Source organism: Rhyacophila brunnea, unplaced genomic scaffold (assembly GCF_057557595.1).
Source record: "Rhyacophila brunnea isolate RB1 unplaced genomic scaffold, BYU_Rbru_1.0 scaffold_20, whole genome shotgun sequence".
Lineage (NCBI taxonomy): Eukaryota > Metazoa > Arthropoda > Insecta > Trichoptera > Rhyacophilidae > Rhyacophila > Rhyacophila brunnea.
In genome coordinates this window covers 25042256-25063356 of record NW_028232860.1, presented here as the reverse complement: position 1 = coordinate 25063356, position 21101 = coordinate 25042256, and the positions used below count along the sequence as shown (strand labels likewise).

At 33.2% G+C, this 21101-nt stretch overlaps 1 protein-coding gene across 1 annotated transcript in view; it reads left to right on the top strand.

Annotated features, from left to right (window-relative positions):
* The first annotated feature begins 17957 nt into the window (after positions 1–17957).
* Positions 17958–21101, top strand: part of LOC147071446 (B-cell receptor CD22-like) — a 939709-nt gene continuing 936565 nt past the window's right edge. The window contains exons 1-3 of the mRNA XM_085948586.1: positions 17958–17978; positions 18080–18098; positions 18211–18343. Coding sequence (XP_085804712.1) covers positions 17958–17978; positions 18080–18098; positions 18211–18343 — 173 coding nt within the window. The remainder of the gene's footprint in view (positions 17979–18079; positions 18099–18210; positions 18344–21101) is intronic.

Here is a 21101-nt window from a genome sequence, read left to right as displayed (position 1 = left end):
TAAAATATAGCTAAACAACTAATATATTGTTTTATAATCAGGGACTAAAACATTGTAGAAAATCTTTTCTAGTAGGTAGAGCCTAAATATTAAAATATTAAACTGAATATGACAAAAAAGATTAGGACTTTTGGAGTCTTTGGGGTACGAGCTTAGCCTAGAGGCCCTAGATAATCTGTAGACTATGTACGCGTATACAATATACCTACATGCCATTATGTTACCTTGTCTTTTTTCATATTAGAAATTAACATTAGTTAATAACCAAATAAAATATATCAATACCAAAAAAGAGTATTATTGTAAGCATCGACATGTTAAATTAAGAGTAAAACCAAATATGGTAAACCGTAGTTATAACACGTTTTCAAAGTTATATCTTGTCATCACATTAATAAGATAAACAACCCCCCCCCCTACCATTTGTTGAGGGGGCACTACTTTAGTTAAGCGCCTCAATCACATGCTAAATCGAGCCTTGCATTTGCTAGAATCGACTCTCTCCGCGGTTGTTTCAATTTGTACAGTTTTTTTAGGTGTCATTCAACCATACTAAAATCTTTGCATCAATTTTATTGTCATACTGATTAAAGCTCAAAGACTCTCTCTAGTGAAAATCCAAACTCCTTGGCAGAGACACATTATAATGATATAGGTACGATGGGTACACTTGTACCCTTGTTACTTTTTTCGTGAGATAATATTTTAATGGGTAAAGTTATGTACAATGGACCCGTCCTAAGTAAACATTTTCGATAAACTGGTTTAATTAATACAGGCTCGAATTGTTTCAGCTGTTATCTTTTCAATTACAAAATATTCAAAATATAAAGTGGTGTTATTCTATATAATTGATTATTTTGAAGTGTCTTCTCAAAAATTTATAGCGAACTAAAACAAAGTTACGATATTTTTATTATTACGTACATCTGTAGTAGTACGTATTAGAGTGTACGTGTACCAATACGTTGACAAAATATATGTAGGTCCTTCAGGTTTAGGGATTTAAATACCGAATGAAAATGCTAATACCGGTATTTCGGTATTTCATATTGAATACCGGTATTTGTGAAATATATGAAAAAAAACAGTATCTACCAATAAATACATAATATATATTATTATATAAATCTCTTTGGAATATAAATATTTTATAGCATATGCCATTGCTGGTTTATCAATACATTTTTTTCCACTTTCTATACTGAATATATGGTATTATCTGATTTTTAAAACAGGTATATTGGTATAGAAATACATAGTACAATGAATTAAGTTTTAAATGATTACCTCCTATTGTGCTTAAAATTCAAAATAATTAAGCTGTATTCACTGCCATACAAAGTCACATAATATGCATGCAAAATATTAACTCTCAGTAAAAAATATAAGAAATTTTAAGTAGTAGAGCGTGCCAGTAAAGGCACTCTTTACAAGACACTTGTAAAACCAGTGCTCACCTACGCATCAAAAACCTGGACGTTAACTCGAAATGAATGAGCCCTGAACATCTTTGAAAGAAAAATTCTCCGCCGTATAGGTATATGGACCAATCAGGGACGGCACCAATTGGAGGAGAAGATATAATGCTGAGCTCTACGGGCTGTACGAAGATTTTTGCGCAGTTTAATCAATTAAGATTGAGAGACTGCGGTGGCTAGGTCATGTGCATCGTATTGATGAAAATGAACCGACAAAGAGAGTGATGTCCAGCAATCCAATAGGGCTTAGAAGAAGAGGCAGCCCAAAGATTCGCTGGTTGGATGGAGCTGCCAGTGACTGCCGTATTCTGGGGTTACCGAATTGAAAAGCGGCCGCACTGGATATGGACAGGTGGAGGGAGCTGTTGGAGGAGGCCAGGACCCACACCGGGTTGTCGCGCCCCTGAGGATGATGATGATTCACTGCCATAAAAAGTTACCATAAAATTGTGCATGCTGGGCAAAACGTAACTCATAACGTATTTCTAAAAACCTTTTAGGTTTATTATTATTCATAAAATTTGCTAGTAAAGTTGAGGTTGAGTTAACACAATCACTGCTAACCTTTTAATTACCACATTTAAATAATACTTTAATTATATCTAATGACCAACGACTCCAAACGCACCAGTCGCGGTGTTAAGCACTAAATTAGCACTAAAGGAGTGGACTATATGGATTATGGATATAGTTATGTAGGAACGGTGAAAGTGTGGGCTCATGGGTACTGGCCTTGATTTTGTCTATATAGGATGAAAATTTCATAACGTTTAGTGGCTTATTGACGAGTTTTAAGAATACTTTGTTGTTACACTGTGTTTTGTTGACAGCGGGCCAAGCACTCAATGAATTTTGAATAATCCTGTTGATAATTATCGCGTTGACTGCAGGTACGAGTAGCATATTGATCTTGTGCAAGGATTATTATTGTAATACAAAGATGGTAAGATGTAAGTTAAACATTTAGCTACATGCCAAAAAGAAGGGGTTTAATAACTCGTTTAATGGCTGAGTTAGATAGTTCGAGGCTATTGTGATTTTGTCATTATTTTAAATTTAATATGCAATTTGGAACGTCGTCATATTATCTTTTTCCTGTGATTTAATGTATGTTTTATTAAAACTAAACGTAACGTTTTCCGGCTGCCGTTCTACTAGACCAGTGGTCGGCAAACTCATTAGTCAACAGAGGCAAATACCAACAGTTCAACAATTGAGATTTCTTTTGAGGACCAAATTTCTTATTAAACTGAAATTATATACGTATGTAGGTACATCGTTTATTAACTTAATAAACTGTAGTTAAAGATTTAAGACTTATTTAAACTAAAGGTACACTGAATTAAACTTGATATCATACTTAATAATGATCTTATTTATTGATAAAAATTTAATTGTTAGTAAGGTATCCATAAAATTAAATCATGATAATGAGAGGACTGACAAACACTCAACGTGAATCCTTGCATCTCTTTGGAAAGTTTGGATAAAGGTTTGTATGTTGATATTTTTAATTTTAAGTCTTATCAATAAGACGACTTCTCAATTTACTCTTGATTTCCTCTCTTAGAAATCTCTTTACTGACCACAAAACATGCAATATTAACATTATTGGAAGATTGTATTCAGTAAATAAATACAAAACTTGATTTTTCTTGATACTTCTAAAGTTCCTCAACTGCTTTCTTCCTTGCATCACCGACAGGATAAATGACGCGTTTTTAGTTGTAAAGAAGTGTCCCTCCAAAATTGACTTCTTGTTATGCGCCAATTTTTACCGACAAATTTAATAATACAGGTCGGTAGGCCACTTAAGTTTTGAATAAACGCGAAATTCTTGGTCGATTCAACTTTAAATTCATGGTTTTCGTCATCCATTTTTCTTTGCTTCTTCTTTGTAGCCATGTAAAATAGGGCAAAGGGTATTTGTGGCAGAGCCGCACTCAAGGGACCAAAGAGCCACATGTGGTTCGCGAGCCGCGTTTTGCCGACCACTGTACTAGACAATATGCTCGCTTTTAACTCTCTGAATATCGCAGGTCACTTCTGCTCTTGAGACATTTTTGCCTGAGACGAGAGATAGTTTCCAATCCTCATGTCCTAAAGAATTTTAATTTATATGCACCTATCAATTACTTACGTGATCGCAGCTATGATCTATTATAGGCAAGAACCGATTCCTCGTTTTAAATGTAAATCTCATATTGTGAACGTCCTGAATTCTTATGTATTATGAACACGATGTTTTTTAAATAAATACCCAATTAGCTATCTCCAGATTCATTTAATTTTTGATAAATATAATATTCAAACAATAGTTCTTCTCAACATACTTTTACTGTCGTTTTAGCTTAGTTATAATAATAATATTATGGCATGCATTTTGATTTTGTCTGATTTTTACTGTAAAATAAAAATCCAGTTTGTACGACACACGACTGGACATGAACCTGTAACCGCTAGATTCGCGCCAGTAAGCTACGGAAATCTTACTTCATATAATAACCTACCTAATTAAGATAATTTTAAGTAGTAGTTCCTATGTGAAATGCTTATCAAGTTGTGTTACAATATTGGCTATCGGTTTTTGTATATTAAATCATAGTGGGTGTCAATTAAATGCCTTAATTACTAACCGACGTCACAATATTAGTTTTCAAAACGTACTTAGACTTACTAGTAAATTAAAGCTATATTTCAGCTAAGGTACGGTCTAAAACGATCGTGACTATGCAACGCGCAGATTGTGCAAAAGACGCAGGACAAACAAAACATAATTTGTCATAAAAATTCAACATGTTTCCATTTAATGTTATGTTTATTGTAATTTAAGTAACAATAATAATATATTCATTGATATGTTTTGTTTTTTTGAGTAAATACGTAACATTTTTTATTCATCTTTACACGATTTAAGAATGAATTCCTCCGACGACATCACAAAACAAATTGACGTGCGAACAGGTCGACTATCGCTCTCCGACTGGCAACGCATGCAAAATTACGTCCAACTTATTGCTGAAAATTATTTGCCGCTTCACTGAAGTATGCTCTTAATAAACTATTTATTTTATTCAACGAATATTTCACAATATTTAAGAATATAATAATATAAAGATTTCCAAATTACTGTCTCGTTCAATCACTATAAAGTCCTTATTAATAATATACTAATATCTTAAACGTATTTAAATGTATTAATATTACATAAGGGGCTTTTCCGTTTGCTTCCTGCTGTAAATTCGCTTGTATGCGATGGTTTCCCGCGCGAGAAATTTGATGGCGAAACGGATTTAACTATGTAACCACAAGACTGTTACCATTTTGTAAACAGTGGGCTTCTGTGTGTAATTGGAAGATTTAATAATAAGACCGTGAAATTGGGTTGATGTGAGAGTATTTTTAGGAAATGATATGATAAGATTATGTTTGTGGAGATGAATCAAATATGTTAGTATGTTAGTAAAATGAAACCAAAGATGTGTCATCAATCGTTTTATATTAAGTAATAGAGCTGTGGCCTTAACAAGAAGTTTGTATTCGGTTTAGGTATGTACCTTTTCTAGTAAAGTTGTTACCAGACTGAAATGAACGAATTTCTGATACTCATGAGAATCTTAAAATCACATAAGATAACGTGTGTTTTGTGAATAACGATTACGTCACATTGACGTATTCGACATGTTGCAGACAAGACGAGGTTTGATGTGAGAGCCGTTTTTTTATTTTTTTTCTTTATTTGGAAGCAATTGAGCTCTTCTCTGAATGGAAGGCTATTCTGCTTTACAATGGTTTACAAAAGTATACATACATTTTTTTAACTACAGGCATAAATAGTTACATTATTAATATTACAGAATTAAATTTTTGTTACACTATATACTAGATATTTACGTTACATTTTTGGAGAAATTCATGTACAATTTTCATAACTGAAATATTTGGGTTTGCCAGGAACAAATTAATCGTAAAAGGAGGGTTTAACCTGCATTTTCCCAATTTATTCATTAACACCTCTCTCTCCTGGTCATAGGCATCACATTGCCAGACAATGTGGTTAAGATCTTTAGTGGGATGTCCACACTGACACTGAGGGCTATTTACCACTTTAATTTTGTACAATGATTCGTTGAGACTGTAATGCCCTGTCCTGTTTCTAGCTATTGTCACTATTACATCTCGTTTTATTTTACAATGTTTACTAAACCAAGTTTTAGGAGATCTACTATAATAGTTTTGATAGTAGTGTGTTCCCTTTTCTTAGTCTAAGCCTAAATCTCTAAGATTAGCCACTAATGCGTCAATTACATTGAGCTACTTTACGAGCTGTTTGTTGGCGAAATTAAAAGTGGGCGATGCAGTTACTGCGATTGTGATGATGACACATAAAACTTTCCATTCGCTGAGAAGCCAACAAGCTAGCGACTATTTTGACAGAACGTAGTTCGTTTTTTACTGGGAGGTCTCTAAAACGCTCTACTGCGCAGACGCAGTAGGCCCATACACCGGTGTGTAGCGTATAAAGTTGACCGGCTTTCAACTTTCCTCGGTAGATTGTTTACAATCTGCTTGTTAGCTTATTCGATGATGACACTGGACGACTTTACAGGCAGATTGAAAATTCGCCTACAAGTAGCTCAATGTCATTTACGCATTTGAGGTAGGTTTATTTTTTGTTATTGTTGAAATGTCTGTAGTCACACTCACATGAGTGTTGAGCGATTTTCGCGATTGGCCCAGCTACTCAAAATCAACGTGATTTACTTTGTATAATAACCAAGCAGTTTTAATGATGTCGACAATTTAAGTATTTTTGCTATAATTCCAATCGCGCAATAATTTAATGCGCACTCAATTCTACCAATTGGTTTGTGGTTTGAATCAATTGTGAGTATTTTTTTAGATTCTAGAATTTTTTACAGATTTTGTTATAAATGAGCGAAAATGCTCTAAAATGCTTGGATTAAAATACCATTTCAAAAATTAAACATAAGTTTTTACAATAAATATTAATAATGCATGATTAAACTGAACGCCGAACTTATTTAATTAATAATGCCACAGCACAGTTAATTAAACAGTAGTTATAGTTAGCAGTACATGGAAAGCGAAATTAAGTTCTGAAATGTTGCCATATTATTACAAAGAGGAATCCTCGCAACTTATTGTGGCAGACCACATGTCCGTGGAGGCTATTCGAAAATTAAAACAGGCCCGCACTGGAAAGAGACGGGTTTCGATAATCCCGCCCCACCACTGCTCCGGCACTGTTCGCGGCATTTAATTCTCCGAGGTGCGCCATTATACGTACGAACACGACGTGTGTTGTATAAGTTTTCCCGAAGGATTATTTGAAATGTGAAATATTACGCAAGGATTATCGGCGATTTTATTGAGGTTAGAGGTCATGTAAACCTACATACATATTAATGTGTACCTAACATAATATTTTATATATTTTACATTTATTACCGTATATATTTGGGATGATGAGGTGTGTGAAGATAAAGTCGTTGTTGCTTGGATAATATGAGGAGAGAGTTTATTTATTTTATCGTTTCAAAAATAAATAAATATGATGATAAAGATGACATGATTGGTGTTACAATCGCGTGTACGGATGTACAAGACTGGCAATGTACTAAGATGTCAATATAACCGAGAGACTAGATTCGAGATGAGTAGTGCGCCGAGTGACGGACTTGAGTGGAGTTGGATTCTTCTTCTTCGATGGCGCTACAGCTCATGTCGAGCCCTGGCCTCCTCCACCGCCGTCCTCCAGCCGGAACGGTCCTGCGCACGTACTTTCCAGTTCCTGATTTTTAGCAGCTGGTTGTCATTTTTTGTAATGTTATCACAGCATCGTGTGCGTGGCTTTCCCACTGGCCTTTTCCCCTCTGGGTTTCCTGGGTGGAGTTGGATTATCCTTGCTATTTATACAATAATACAGTTCATACATTATATGAGACATTGTCGCAATTAACAAATCATAATAATACTTTTAATCTAGATTAAGACCGATATGAAGAAATTGGATCATATAAATTATCTCGATTGAGAATAATTGAGACAGCAAGAAGCACTTTTGAAAATATGAAAGATCTCTTCTGCTAAATAGACATAGGTAGAAGCAATTTTTTGACACTGACAGGAATATTATAATAATAATATGCCGACTACTGTCACTAGTCTCACGCGCATGTCCTAGTGCGCAACGTTTTTGTTTACATTTTTTCACTGTTCGTGACTAATCGTGACATTCCATGCATCGGGCTGTATAGTAATACTAAATAGTAATTGTTCATAAATTGCATTATGTTCCTAAGTGCACCTATTAGCTTTACATACCCTTTACGTCTCGTTTGTGTGTAGTATTCTTGAATATGGGTATATTACGTGGAGTCCTTTTTCCTACACGCTTATATTAGAGCGCGTTCAGAAGAAATTTCTTCGATGTCTTCATTTTAAGGCATATAATTATTTTTCTTTCAATAATTCGTCAAACGACTACTTTCAGACTGCTTTTCTACAAGGCATGCTCTCTTTTTACTCTCTTGAATCTCGTAGGTCACTTCTGCTCTTAATACATTGGACGCTGAAGACGCGTCCAGCGCGTAACGATTAAGGTGACCATTCGATATAATTAGCATGCTATTTAAATGTGGTAATTAAAAAGTAAGGCTATTATGAGGGATGATTTTCTAACATGACGTCATAAAGAATTACAATGTATACGCACCTGTCAATTATGTACGTGAGTTTCGGCCATGACATAATATTCTGGGTCAGAACTGTGTCCTCGTATCAAGCCTATCAGACACCGTTACCAAGATGTGCAAGACTAGTCAATGTGCTCCCCATAGACCTGTATATTTTATTTTACTGTAAGTATAAAATTGTTTATGTTTTTTATTATTTTTCTTCTTCTCTCTTGCGAGGGAATACAGCGATACAACCAAGGTGGCCGCGTGGTTTAAGCGTTAGACTATCACGCCGTGGGTCTCAGGTTCGAATCCTGGGTCTGGCAAGTACACATATTGTTTTTAAATTTGCGTATGACTCAGGGTATGGACCTACTTGGCTGAGCAAGTGGCTGACATTCATTTCTCGTAAAAAACAAAATCTGTTAATACAACCTCTACCCTGTGGAGGCCCATATGATCCTATTAGGATCGGACATGGTCGGAAAAAAAAATAATATTATCATGTCCGCAACGTTTTTTTTTAATTAATAAATAAGTAAATTTTACATTTTTACGTGTAGGTACATTTTTTAATATAATACCAGCTTAGTATTCTGTAAATATAAGATATAAATAAATCAGATGAAGATTTCTTTTTATAACTAATCTCAAAATATATTTTGGTATTTCGATCATGTAGATACTACACAAGGATATTTGAAACCTTGCACTGTATTTTTCCAAGTATTTTTAAAAACCATATCTATTTCAGTTATTCCCTATAGGTATACCCGAAGGTACTACAGAGTTGTGTTTTGTACGATCCGAAATAACATTTATTATAGAAAGAGCAAAAGCCGCATTCAAAAATTTCTCAGTATTTTTGATTTATTATTTTTACATAATATTGTATTTTTATATTATTATGTAAGTAAATACTTACTTATAATAAACTATTGATTTATTATATACTACTACTACTAAGAGATCGATGCTACAGTTAAGTTAATTTCCTCAAGATAGTATTTTAATTTTTACTCAACTTCAGTCTGGTATACATAGCATGGCACCGACATCTTGAAGCGGCCCCCTCTACCTATCGCTAACGTTAATGGCAGTCTGTCGTTCTACAGTGGCCTTTTTCAAATGGTGTTCAAGATCAAATAGCATTCAGTGTATTTTTAGTACTTTTTAACACATATTATTTATGAAGTATGGAGTTGTCGAGTATACACACAACAATCTAAAATTGTATCACACAGCTATATATTTTAAAATGGTAATAACTCCGAAGTGAAATAGTTCCACAGGCGACTTTTTTATTATTAGAGCGAATTTATAATTGTGTATTTATCTGGTCGAACCGCCGTGAGCCCGGGTTACTAGGCTAGAGACCTGTCAGCCCCCTTTTGAGGGTATGATACAAAGTACATTATTATATAAAATAATAGGCTGATAGTTTTAAAGTCGATAACTACCATATTCTACAATTTTAAGATAATTACAAAAAACTGTTGAGCACACGTAAGACTGCAAATAGAATGTTTTATTTTTGCAAACATATTAGTAAATTATTAAAAAAGCGAAATAAAATGTTTTTAAAATCATTAAAATTAATGTAATCGTAAAATATAAAATATAGCATCTTCCGAATATGCGACTTTGCGACCAACCTCTGGTTAAATTCTATTTAACAGAAATTAAAAAAAATATATAAAAAATATAATTTACCGACTTTGAAAGTAATAGCCATGAATAAACATGTATAATTAGGCTTACCATATGTTTTATTTATACCAGTATCTACAAAATAAAATAATAAAAATAAACAAATAAAATTTATTTTTGAATAAGAAAAACACAAATTAAAAAACAGTGATCATTTAGGTATTATCTATTATATTAATTTGTTACTGTTAATTACGTTGTTAAGAAGTAATTGGCTTGTAATAATTTGAATTAAAAAATAAATGAATGAATTTTACAGACGATCAGACCTTTTACTAAATTGAAACAGCCATTATACTTATATCTTTAGACCAAACATTCTTCCTGTCTGGTAATTACTAGCATAACTATAACGAAAATGCGAACAATTCATGTGATATATTAATATGAAGCAATTCATGATTTATATTATAATAATATTTGCTAAATATATAATTTAATATTACTATCTATAGGTACAGTTTTTTTTTAAATCAACAGGAATCTGATTTAGCTATCTTAGATACGTAGAAATTCTCTACATTTCCGTCACCATGGACGTACACATTAATTCATAAGATCTAGTGTTTTGAATGTGATCGTACCAGGGTATCATTAATAATAGGCGGAAAAAAATGCTCAAAAAGCATACTCGGCTAGACGTTTACATACGAGTTAAAAAATCATAATTCTGTCCTCACATAATATAAAAGCAAATCAAAGCAGAAAAAAATGTATCATTATTTTAATCAAAAATGACTTCCGTCGCGAGTAATAGTTACTTTATATAATATTTTAGACTGCATTTTCAAGTAAGAAGGTTCTGGTCACATCAAATCATTAAATACACTGAGGTAATCTAAATTCATTTAAAACAATAATATAATGATTATTAATCATTTATGTAACTACAACCCTTGACTTGTCTTGGCCTTCTCAAAAAACTCATAATATTCTGGATTCTGGACGATCCAATGCCGACGCTTTCCAGTTGCTTTGGTAAAACAATCTGAAATCAAAAATAACCATGATATTTCTACGATAATATTGGAAGCCTGGAACGATGATCTGTATTTGGTGATTCAGGGCTTGATCTTAATGAGTTGATAAAATGAATAACATAATAAATAATACCCATTACAAATCTGTAAAGATTCTCTCTAAGCCATAAGTGTCTATCTGTTGGCTTCCATGGACCATATTGAGTGAAGAACAGTGTTGAGTATTACAAATCTGTCTTTCTTTAACGCAGAAAAAAATCGATATAGGGAGAAAACGTAGGTATTAATAATTACAAGATAAAAAGAACTTTTTATATACAACGTTTTTAAATTTTCTGTTGAATCATATAAACTTGAATTGACTAGCTTAAACGATCAAAAAAATGTACTTGGTTGAAATACTGAATAATGAAATGTCATTTCATATTGATTTCCATAGTAATGCACGTATATCTATGGCCGGGGTGTAAAACCACATAAGTCAAAAAATTCAATTTGTCGGTTTTTACTGATTCTATGTCAAAGTGATTCTGTACACTTGTGTATAAACACATAAGTCAAATGCTGTTAGTATGGCGTTATAATACAAATAAACAAAACCACATAAGTTATTTCCCTCTGAAAAGCGGGGTGTAAAAACACATAAGTCTGACTTATGTGATTATGCACAAAATTACAATTTTAAGTGGCAACAACGGATGACTTATGGTGTTAGTCGCCGTTAGACAGTTCATTTAGTTGAGTGTAGTATTGATGTTCTGAACTCATAAAAGGCGTGTAAACTATTTAAATTGATTAATACGTTATATTATTTAATAATTTTGTTTATAGGACCTCCTAGCAACCAATAATGGAAAACAGAATTAACTGAAAATTAATTCAATTCTACTTAAAGATGGCTAAAAGTATTAAAAAATGCATTGGCATCGTGTTCTGATATATTCTAAAAGTTTCAAATGTCTAGCTAGCCGGAAAGTTAGTTAAAAATCGATTGCAAGATTTGTACCGGACAAATAAGAATATGACCTAAGAAAAACGTTGTAAAAAGGTAGAGTGAGAGAAAACACACACGGCAATACAAATTCTAAATTTGAAAACAAAACATTTTTTTCTTCATATTGGAATCTCCGGATTCACAGAACAAAAACATTGATTTATAAATATAATACAGAAAATAATATGCATAATTTTTGTAAGTCTTGATTTTAACTAAATCATCAATCGTATGACTAGGTTTTGCTCAATACTATTACGATTTTTTGAAAAAAAATTATAAATTATTATAGGTAGTAGTCGGTACCTGACATCATAATTTTTTTGTGGGAATATTTTTCTCCTTTTTTTTCTAATCCCGTCATCGAAGTAATGCCAATACTGTAATCCCGGTATTAAAATCCCTACAATATTATACAGTAGACGTTTATTATGCTTCGCTACAGATGAGTAATGGTGATTTACTTTTATACTTTAACATTTCCACGAAACCATATTTTTATGACTTATAAAATATCGAATATTATAAATGAAGGGCACTTTCATCAAATATATCATTCCAAAGCATACGCCACACTTTCCCACGACAAATTTGAGATAATCTAATAAAATACTAGAATATAAGGGGACAGAGAAATGACGACTCTCCGCCATGATCAAACAATAAAAAGGTATCATTCTTTATGAGAAACTTCCCTCTATACAACTGGGGTAGATCATATTTTACACATATTATATTAACTGTTATTGTTTTCATAATAATATTATCATACTACTATTAAGGCGATACTTCAGTGAAACGGCAAATAATTTTCAACTATAGGCGCGACGAAATTTTGGACTCGCTGGCACTCTGATAGCGAACGTCGATTTGTTTCGTGATGGCGACGAGGGTATTAATTCTTAAATGATGTAAAGATGACTAAAAACGTTACCCATTTTTTTTAAAAAGAAAACATGTCAATGAATATATTATTATTGTTACTAATAGAACATGGTGTGTAAAACTCCCACCTCCGCTCCCGTTATGTATATGCAGCCACGTCATACGCGGCCGGCTAACATAACCCTTACGTGTGCCAGATCAAAGCCTCATTTTGTCCCGAGCAGAGCCGCACGGGACTGGTGATGCAACCTTGCACCGAAGTGCGAATGCATGATGTTAATTTATATGGCAACTATCAGAGTGACTTTAATTTGAAGAGTCGCAAGGGGAGTCGAGAGTGTCCCGCCCCCCGTACGCTCTGGCGAATTTGGTAAAGGCCGCAAAATTGGCCTTGGTTGCCACCATGTCTACGTGTTCTATTGGGCCCGAAAAATTACTAATAGAACATAGGTTAAAGTGCCCACCACCACCCGTCATAAATGCACAGCCGTGGATATGCACGGCCACTTTATATGACGCTTTAAACGTGTCTGAAAGAAGTGATTTTAAGTGCTCATTCCGTCCCGAGATGGAGCCGCATAGGACTGATGCTGCAACCACGCACCGTAGTGCTTAAAGAAGAAAGTTAAGAAAGAAAATTTTTGTTTTTTGGACTGGCTCTGCTGTCCGCTGACGTTAAGCACTTTGTGTACCCGCATACTGAGTGTCACGAATTGAAATGGATGAGTCTACAGAAGAGTCGGGTCTATCCCGCTCCCCATACGACTCTGCAAATTTCTCGAATACTGCAAAGTTGGCCTCGGTTGCTATCAGATCTCCATGACCAATTGGGCCCGTGTGAGGACGGACCCTGGCAAACAGCTCATAACCAGAATCTTAAATGGACGCATGTTGGATTTATATGACAAATTATATTTCGTTCAGCATGCGTCATTTGCACCCGCGACCCGCAATCCACGCATCACCTAGCCACGATCTTTTTAGACCATGCCTCAACTGAGGTATAGCCTTAAGACCTCGTAAGTCCGATATCATGAAAAAATTAGGTTTGTTTGACAAAATTTTAAACTTAAAAACATTTTAAATCAAAACCACAGTTCTTCAGACCAGTATGCTTTCCATCTATTGACAAATTTTTATAACTCGTAGGTCTCGCGGTTTCAAACATGGAATTAAAACCTCTTATTTCACAACTAGTGTTAGCAGAGTCATCGATTAGAGAGGTGCTTAAAATATTGTTTTTAATACGTTTTTTCCTTCCTCTCAACATTGTTCTCAAACAGACTTACGAGGTTTTAATAGTAAAATGACGATATGTCTTGTTATATCAATAAATAAATTTAGTGTAAGATAAAAAATAATTTTAAGGATCAAACCTGATATCATGAATAAACGATTTTTTTATTCAATTGAATTTATTTTTATAATTATATATTAAATAAACAGTCTTCTTATTATCATGTTACCCTAATGGGTGATCGCCCACAATCATGACGAAAAAACGTTGTTGTCATTGAAACATCTGCTACCGTTGTTCATTAGAGATGTAATAGTACCCATTACGGAGGTTATTAAACCACAAAATGCGGCGTCGTCTGAAGCTATGTTTTCCATTGATCTTTCCTTGGATGACAAGTTATGGAATGCTCTACTTTTGTCTTCAAAATATCGCCGAGATACTGTAGTATTATGGCTTGACAACTTAGCAGAACTTCTCGGTCGTTTCCCATTCCATTGAGAATGTCAACACTAACACTTGTCACCCAGTCCGTACACACAGTGACGTCTAAAAACTTTCAATTCTCCATGACATTTCCTGGTTTGGCATTCATACCTACATACCATAGAAAAATATTTGAGAGAACATGGCAAACCATACACAGACTCTAATAATTAGGTAGTAAATAAAAAGAGTAAATTGATATAAATAAAAATATATTATCATTTTATAATTAACTATAGCATATAAAGTCATTATGTTACCGATGTAGTGCATTAATATCTTGTATAGCTATGAGTATTTTGAAATAATTGGCTGAATTCATACTATTTCAGTTAAATTACATGGGAATTTAAGAGGTAGAAATAGACTTATTAAATATATTTTATGTATTCAGATATTTTAGAGAAATTTTTATTTATTTTATAATTAATAAAATACCATACTAGGGTTTTTATATGAACATAGAGACTTTATGATTTACTGTTTACATCGCGAAAGTATATAGAAAGGTCACCCACTTTACGATGGCTTGAATTCACAAGAGAGTGAATATACAATTCATAATAACGAATTGTAAAAAAATATTGATGAATATTACATATTTGTGAGTATAAACTTGTCTCTACAAAAATATATAAGCATACACACATTAAAAAAAGCTAGTTAAAAAAATATTTGTCATACCAGCCATGTATATAGATACAATAGGTTTTTCACTTTTTATAACAGTTACATCTATCCTGCTCTTGGGGATCATGACTTGTTCTAAATATTCCAGTTATATCTCTCCAGTAATTCTTATTTTTGCCGAAGAATTGAGAGACCTCAGAGTCTTTCATTTGGTCGAACCAATAAAAAAGTTCAAATATGATTTTTTTTAAAATTAGAATCATCAAATCATTTATTGAAATAGTGATATTGTAACAATGCATTATATACATGATTTATTCGCCATATTTCTTGAACCACCCTAATAATGGGGTATACATTTTTTCGCCGAGAGTTGCCCCCCAAGTCATTCGTAAAAGTACCCCTGGCGGGCGAGGGGCCTTAATCTTTTGCCAGGGCAATGAATTTCGCCGCGGCCCTGATTTATATTGTGTTGAGAATAATGAACTTCCCTGCTTCTCCGGAATGAAGTGACCGATAAAAATGCTGCAAGACTCGCGGCTGAGAAACAATTTATTTATTGTATCGAAGCGGGCGGTCATTTTTCGTACCTAATGGGCGTTTAGCGTTACAATCGAGCCAGGATTTATGTTCTCCTACTGCTAATTTCATTATTGCCATTGAATAAAGGTAGGAATAGCCGAATTTTGGATTTCTAACAAAATGAAGAAGTTTCTTTAGAAGCGAAAATTAGTTACTAAAAGAACGATCTGAATTTAAAATGTGCCATACAAATAGAATTCTACAAATCCTCGTCATCTTTTTATAACTTTAATGGCTATAAAACAGTAACCGGTGCTTACCAGGAGCTTTTCCATAATTAGAATAAAATTTTTGGTGATTGAATTTAACATTACCTATTTATTTACAAAAACAAAACATTGTGGACATTCGGTGGAACTTCTGAGAAAATATATTATAACCAATAGAAAAAATCTTTTTTTGAAAAAAGAAAGACACCCGGCAGGAATCGAACCTGCGTCTCTTGGGTTTCGCGCCCTGTGCATTACCACTCTGCTACGACTGCCATGCTTAATTGCGACAAATTTTAACTATTAGCCTTTTTAATACATGCTCACAAGCGCTGTTCAAATTAAGTTACGGAAGGTGATCAGTTTTGGTGTTCTAAATTAAAGTATTTATTACTTTAATTACTAACCGACGCCACGGATCACTTCAATATTTTCTATTGTACCTTGCTTGAACTTGCTTATAATTTTTAATTAACTATTTATTTTATTCAACGAATAATTTACAAGATTTTAAGAATGTACCATTCTAATTATTGAACATACATAATTTTGAAATCACTTAAGTGTTTTCAAAGTTATGTACTTATGTTCAATAATTAGAATGGTACATTTTTTAAATCTTGTGAATTATTCGTTGAATAAAAGAAATAGTTGATTAGTAACTAAATCGTTCATCAAGACATTCACAACATGAGGTTTACATTATAACAAATATGACCTCCACAAGAGAGAAGAAGAGAATATATATAATAATAACAAAAAAAACATAGGTCCATTTTTATACAGAAAAATAAAATTTTTGTAAACATACAGAAAAATAAAAATTCGAATACAAAATACATTGGACATCACTGAAAATGTCTACGTCTTTGGGAATCGCATTGAATAGTCTTGCACCTCTCGCTAATGGTGTCTGATAGGCGTAACACAAGGAAACGGTTCCGATCCAGAAGAAATCATGGCTGCGACCACGTACGTAATTGACAGGTGCATGTAAATTCAAATTCATGGACACCAGTATAGGAAACCATCCCTTGTGATAACAGAAGTGACCTACGAAATTCAAGAGAGTGAAAAGTCAGCATGCCTTCTAGAAAGGCAATCGAAAAGTAATCATTTGACGAATAATTATCTAAAGAAAAATGGTTATATGTCTTAAAATAAAGAACTTGTGTCGAACAAATGTCACCACCGACTATGCACTATTTATTTTGTTTCTATAAAATCACTTGAAAAATGTACGCTAATGACACAGTTGATCGGTGATATGTTTGAAGCCCCCGAAAACACATAAGCGATCAAAACTTCTGACACTGTGTATTACAAACAAGTTATAAGGTTAATAAAACAGTAAGAAAGGTAAAGATACAGTAGAAACAATGAGACTTTTTTAGAGTTAGATAGGCGGGTCTAGGACGATTTGGCACCGGACAACTGGACGCCACGGAATTCTAAAATAAATATACGTTAGGTACTTATAGGTACTTTATAAATATATTCAATATTATTATTTATACTTTAATGATTATATTATGATTTAATAGTTGGTAAGAATGTAAATATGCAGACGTAAACAATGATTTAATCGTGCATATTATGTTTAAGTTCCAACGAAAAAAGAGTTTTTTATTTAATATAAAGCCTTAGGCATAGTAATTTTCAATCCGCGATAAAGAATACATTATGTTAAGAGTAAAATGAATTCAAACTACTAAGCAGTAGATAGAAACTGATTAAAATACCTCGTCTACACGTGTCTACGACAGTGCGGCGTCCAATTGTCCGGAAGCCAGTCGTCCCATTCCCAGATAGGCAGATCATATTTAAAGTCATTATAAAATAATGTTGATCTAAATTTATTCTCATGTAAGTGAAATGTATTCATAGCAAAATCTTTAGAGGCCCATATTATTATTATATTATCTTATTAGGATCAGACATGGTCAAAAGAAAGAAAGAAGATTACTAAATTTAGAAATTCCATTTACAATTATAATTAGATGTAATTATTGTGATATATAAAATAAATTAATTGAATTTATAAGGTTTTCAAGATAAACTAATGATAATTCGGATAAAATACGTAGTTAATTAGAGATCTCTTGTAACTCATATATATTCATATTATAAAGCCATATTATCCGCCTTGGGTGCAATACACACGTTCTTTCTTTCACGAAAAAGCTGGTAGCAAAGCTTAGCAGTATACTTTAGATCTCTATCATTAAGCTCACCCGGAGTCACAGTACCTTACCGCCACCACGTAATTAATAATGAATGAGCTAACTATGACATTTTTTCTCTGTTTTTTGCAGTTTCCCGGATAGAGGTAGACGCTGTGCTGGGACGTACGGCCACGTTACCCTGCAACATAGAACCGGAAATACGAGAAGACCGAGTGTACATGGTTCTATGGTACCGGGAAAGCGGGGGAAAACCGTTGTACAGGTAAATATATTATATTATATTAATATAAATATTATATCGAGTTTTACATATATACACGTATAATTTATATTTAAATATTAACCGTACCGGAATTCCCGATTACCTGCTATTTTTGTTTAGTCTTTCTTGTAATGTTTCATTTTAGTATATTTAATACCCTATTTTGTGTTTTTATTTCCCGCAATTTATATCTTATCTACAAATTATCTTGTTTTTAATTATTTTGGATAAAGCTGCAGTCATATACAATTCATAATATTACGCAAAATGATTTTAGACTTCGCCTTTCGAGCATACTGTATTGCAAAAATTCCAATAGACAGGGCTGAGGTCACGTGACCTGGCGGTCATACTAACAAAATAATCGTATAAATAGAATAGTTGAAGACAGATGGTGTTGTTACATATTTTTTACCTTTGATACAAATTCTAAATTATATACTTGATGATTATGACTACAGATGGGTATGTTTATTTTTACTAATTTATGGTGTCTTTAGTCTATTTTACAACGTTGTTCTTAGCACGTATTCTTATTTTTCCGGTGGGTTTTTGTCCGGTACAAATTGTGTAATCGATTTTTAACTAACTTTCCGACGAGCTAGACATTTGAAACTTTTAGAATATATTTTAGCCATCTTTAAGTAGAATTGAATTCATTTTCAGTTAATTCTGTTTTGTATGAAAAGTTATTTCTACACCATTCTTGGTTGCTATGGGGTCCTAGCAACTAAATTATTAATATATATGAGCGTTACTATGAAAATCAATATGACATGTCAAAATGCCATTTCAGTATTATTTCTATCAAGTACAATTTTTTTTGATCGTTTAACCTAGTCAAGTCAAGTTTATATGATTCAACAGAAAATTTAAAAACGTTGTATGTAAAAAGTTCGGTACTGTTCGGTTATCAGGAATACAGCGGAAAACACATTTTGAAAATACCCGATATACTGGATTATTTGTTAGTTTGGGTTAGTTTAGGTTAGGTTTCGTTGGGTTAGGTTAGGTTAGGTTAGGTTTGGTTAAGTTAACCTAACAAATAGTCCAGTTTATCGCCTATCAAAAGTTCTTTTTATCTTGTAATTATTTCTAGTATGGAGCCTTCGCCACTTATATGTATATATTGTATTTCATTCAAAAATAGTCAATCGATGGACAATGAACCATTATTCTATGTTACTTATATGTTAATACTACTATATAAATCAAACTGTTATTTATTTTAATGCAATGCCATAATAAATGTCATTATCGAAAAACATTAGGTATCACGATTACATTTTCCAATTATTAGAATCAACCATGCGATGCTTCGCCAAATGAATTATTCATCAAAATTTCAAATATAAAATTACGCAATAGTGAAACTTTTAATATATTACCATAACTCCACCATACTTCAAGGTGAAGCGGCTGTCTTTATTTTTATTTTCGAAACAGAAGAAAGCTACACAAAAAATGGCGACTATTTTTAATATAATGTTCCAAAACACACTATTCCTGTTTTGTGAGCATTAAAGGAAAACAAACACAATGTGAATGCTGTCAGTTTTTCCACTAAATTAATTTTAATAAATCCGGCATGCTTTGTGGATGAACAAACAAATCGATGGAAATATACGGATTTCTGTTGGCTTTGAGAAACTTTTTTTTCAAATTCCTGGAACTTTGTGGTATATAATATGAACTCCTTTTATCCTAAAGTAGCCCTCACGTCTCGTATAAAATCTTTTAAGAACTCTTATTTTGAATATATATTGCTTGGTTACTTAACATTTTTACGACCGAAATACTTCTCGTGGAGCATAAAACAAAAAAAGGGTATATATCTCATATTTGTGTCATTCATTTTCAAAATACGCTACGAAACATTATTTTTTCTATTACCATCATACTACGAATGTGCTAGGCAAAGCCTAGTTTGAAATATTCCTAATCGAATGTGCTTCTAACTTAATAAGAGAATTTATTTTTGGGAAAAACCTGTCAAGCAAAAAAATGTTCATTTTATGATTAGAATCAATACGCAATATGTTAAAAGACAACGTGCACTAGACAAGATGCCTAAGCCCTATAATTTTCCTATCACTAGAGTTTGCGAGAAAATATGAGTTTATATTATGAAATGAGCAACTCAAGGCTTAGGCCCGTTTCAGACGGGACACCGGTGTCGCGCTCGATATAATATAGGAGGCCTTTGTATTTGAATAAAGGGGCCATTGTATTATGTTTATGAATGGAATGACCCAGAGCTAATGAGTCAACGCATGATTTTGCTTTATAAATTAGAACATAAAACTGGCTGCGGTAATAAAAACAAGTGTATCGGCGGCTTGAGAATGTAGCGGCCGACGGAAAAGTGTACCGGACATGCGTAGACTCATAAGCTCTAGTGTGTCCATAAATATAATACAAAAGCCCCTTTATTCGAATACAATGGCCCCCTATATTATATCGAGTGCGAAACTGGTGTCCCGTCTGAAACGGGCGTTAGTCTGCCCGTTTTACCCAAAGACCTACTTTCCGCACATCTAACCTCCAAGAGTCTCATATTTTAAGATTAAGAGTATTTATAAAACAATGTTCACAGTTTTTGACAGTTACCAATTAAAAGTGTGTCGGTTATTGTACACAATGGGGAACGAAGACAATTATTATTAATGTGTACAGTTTTACTTTTGTAATTAAATGCAGTTATCATATAGATTATAATATTATATACCAGTGACGTGCGCTCCATAAACGCTATGGA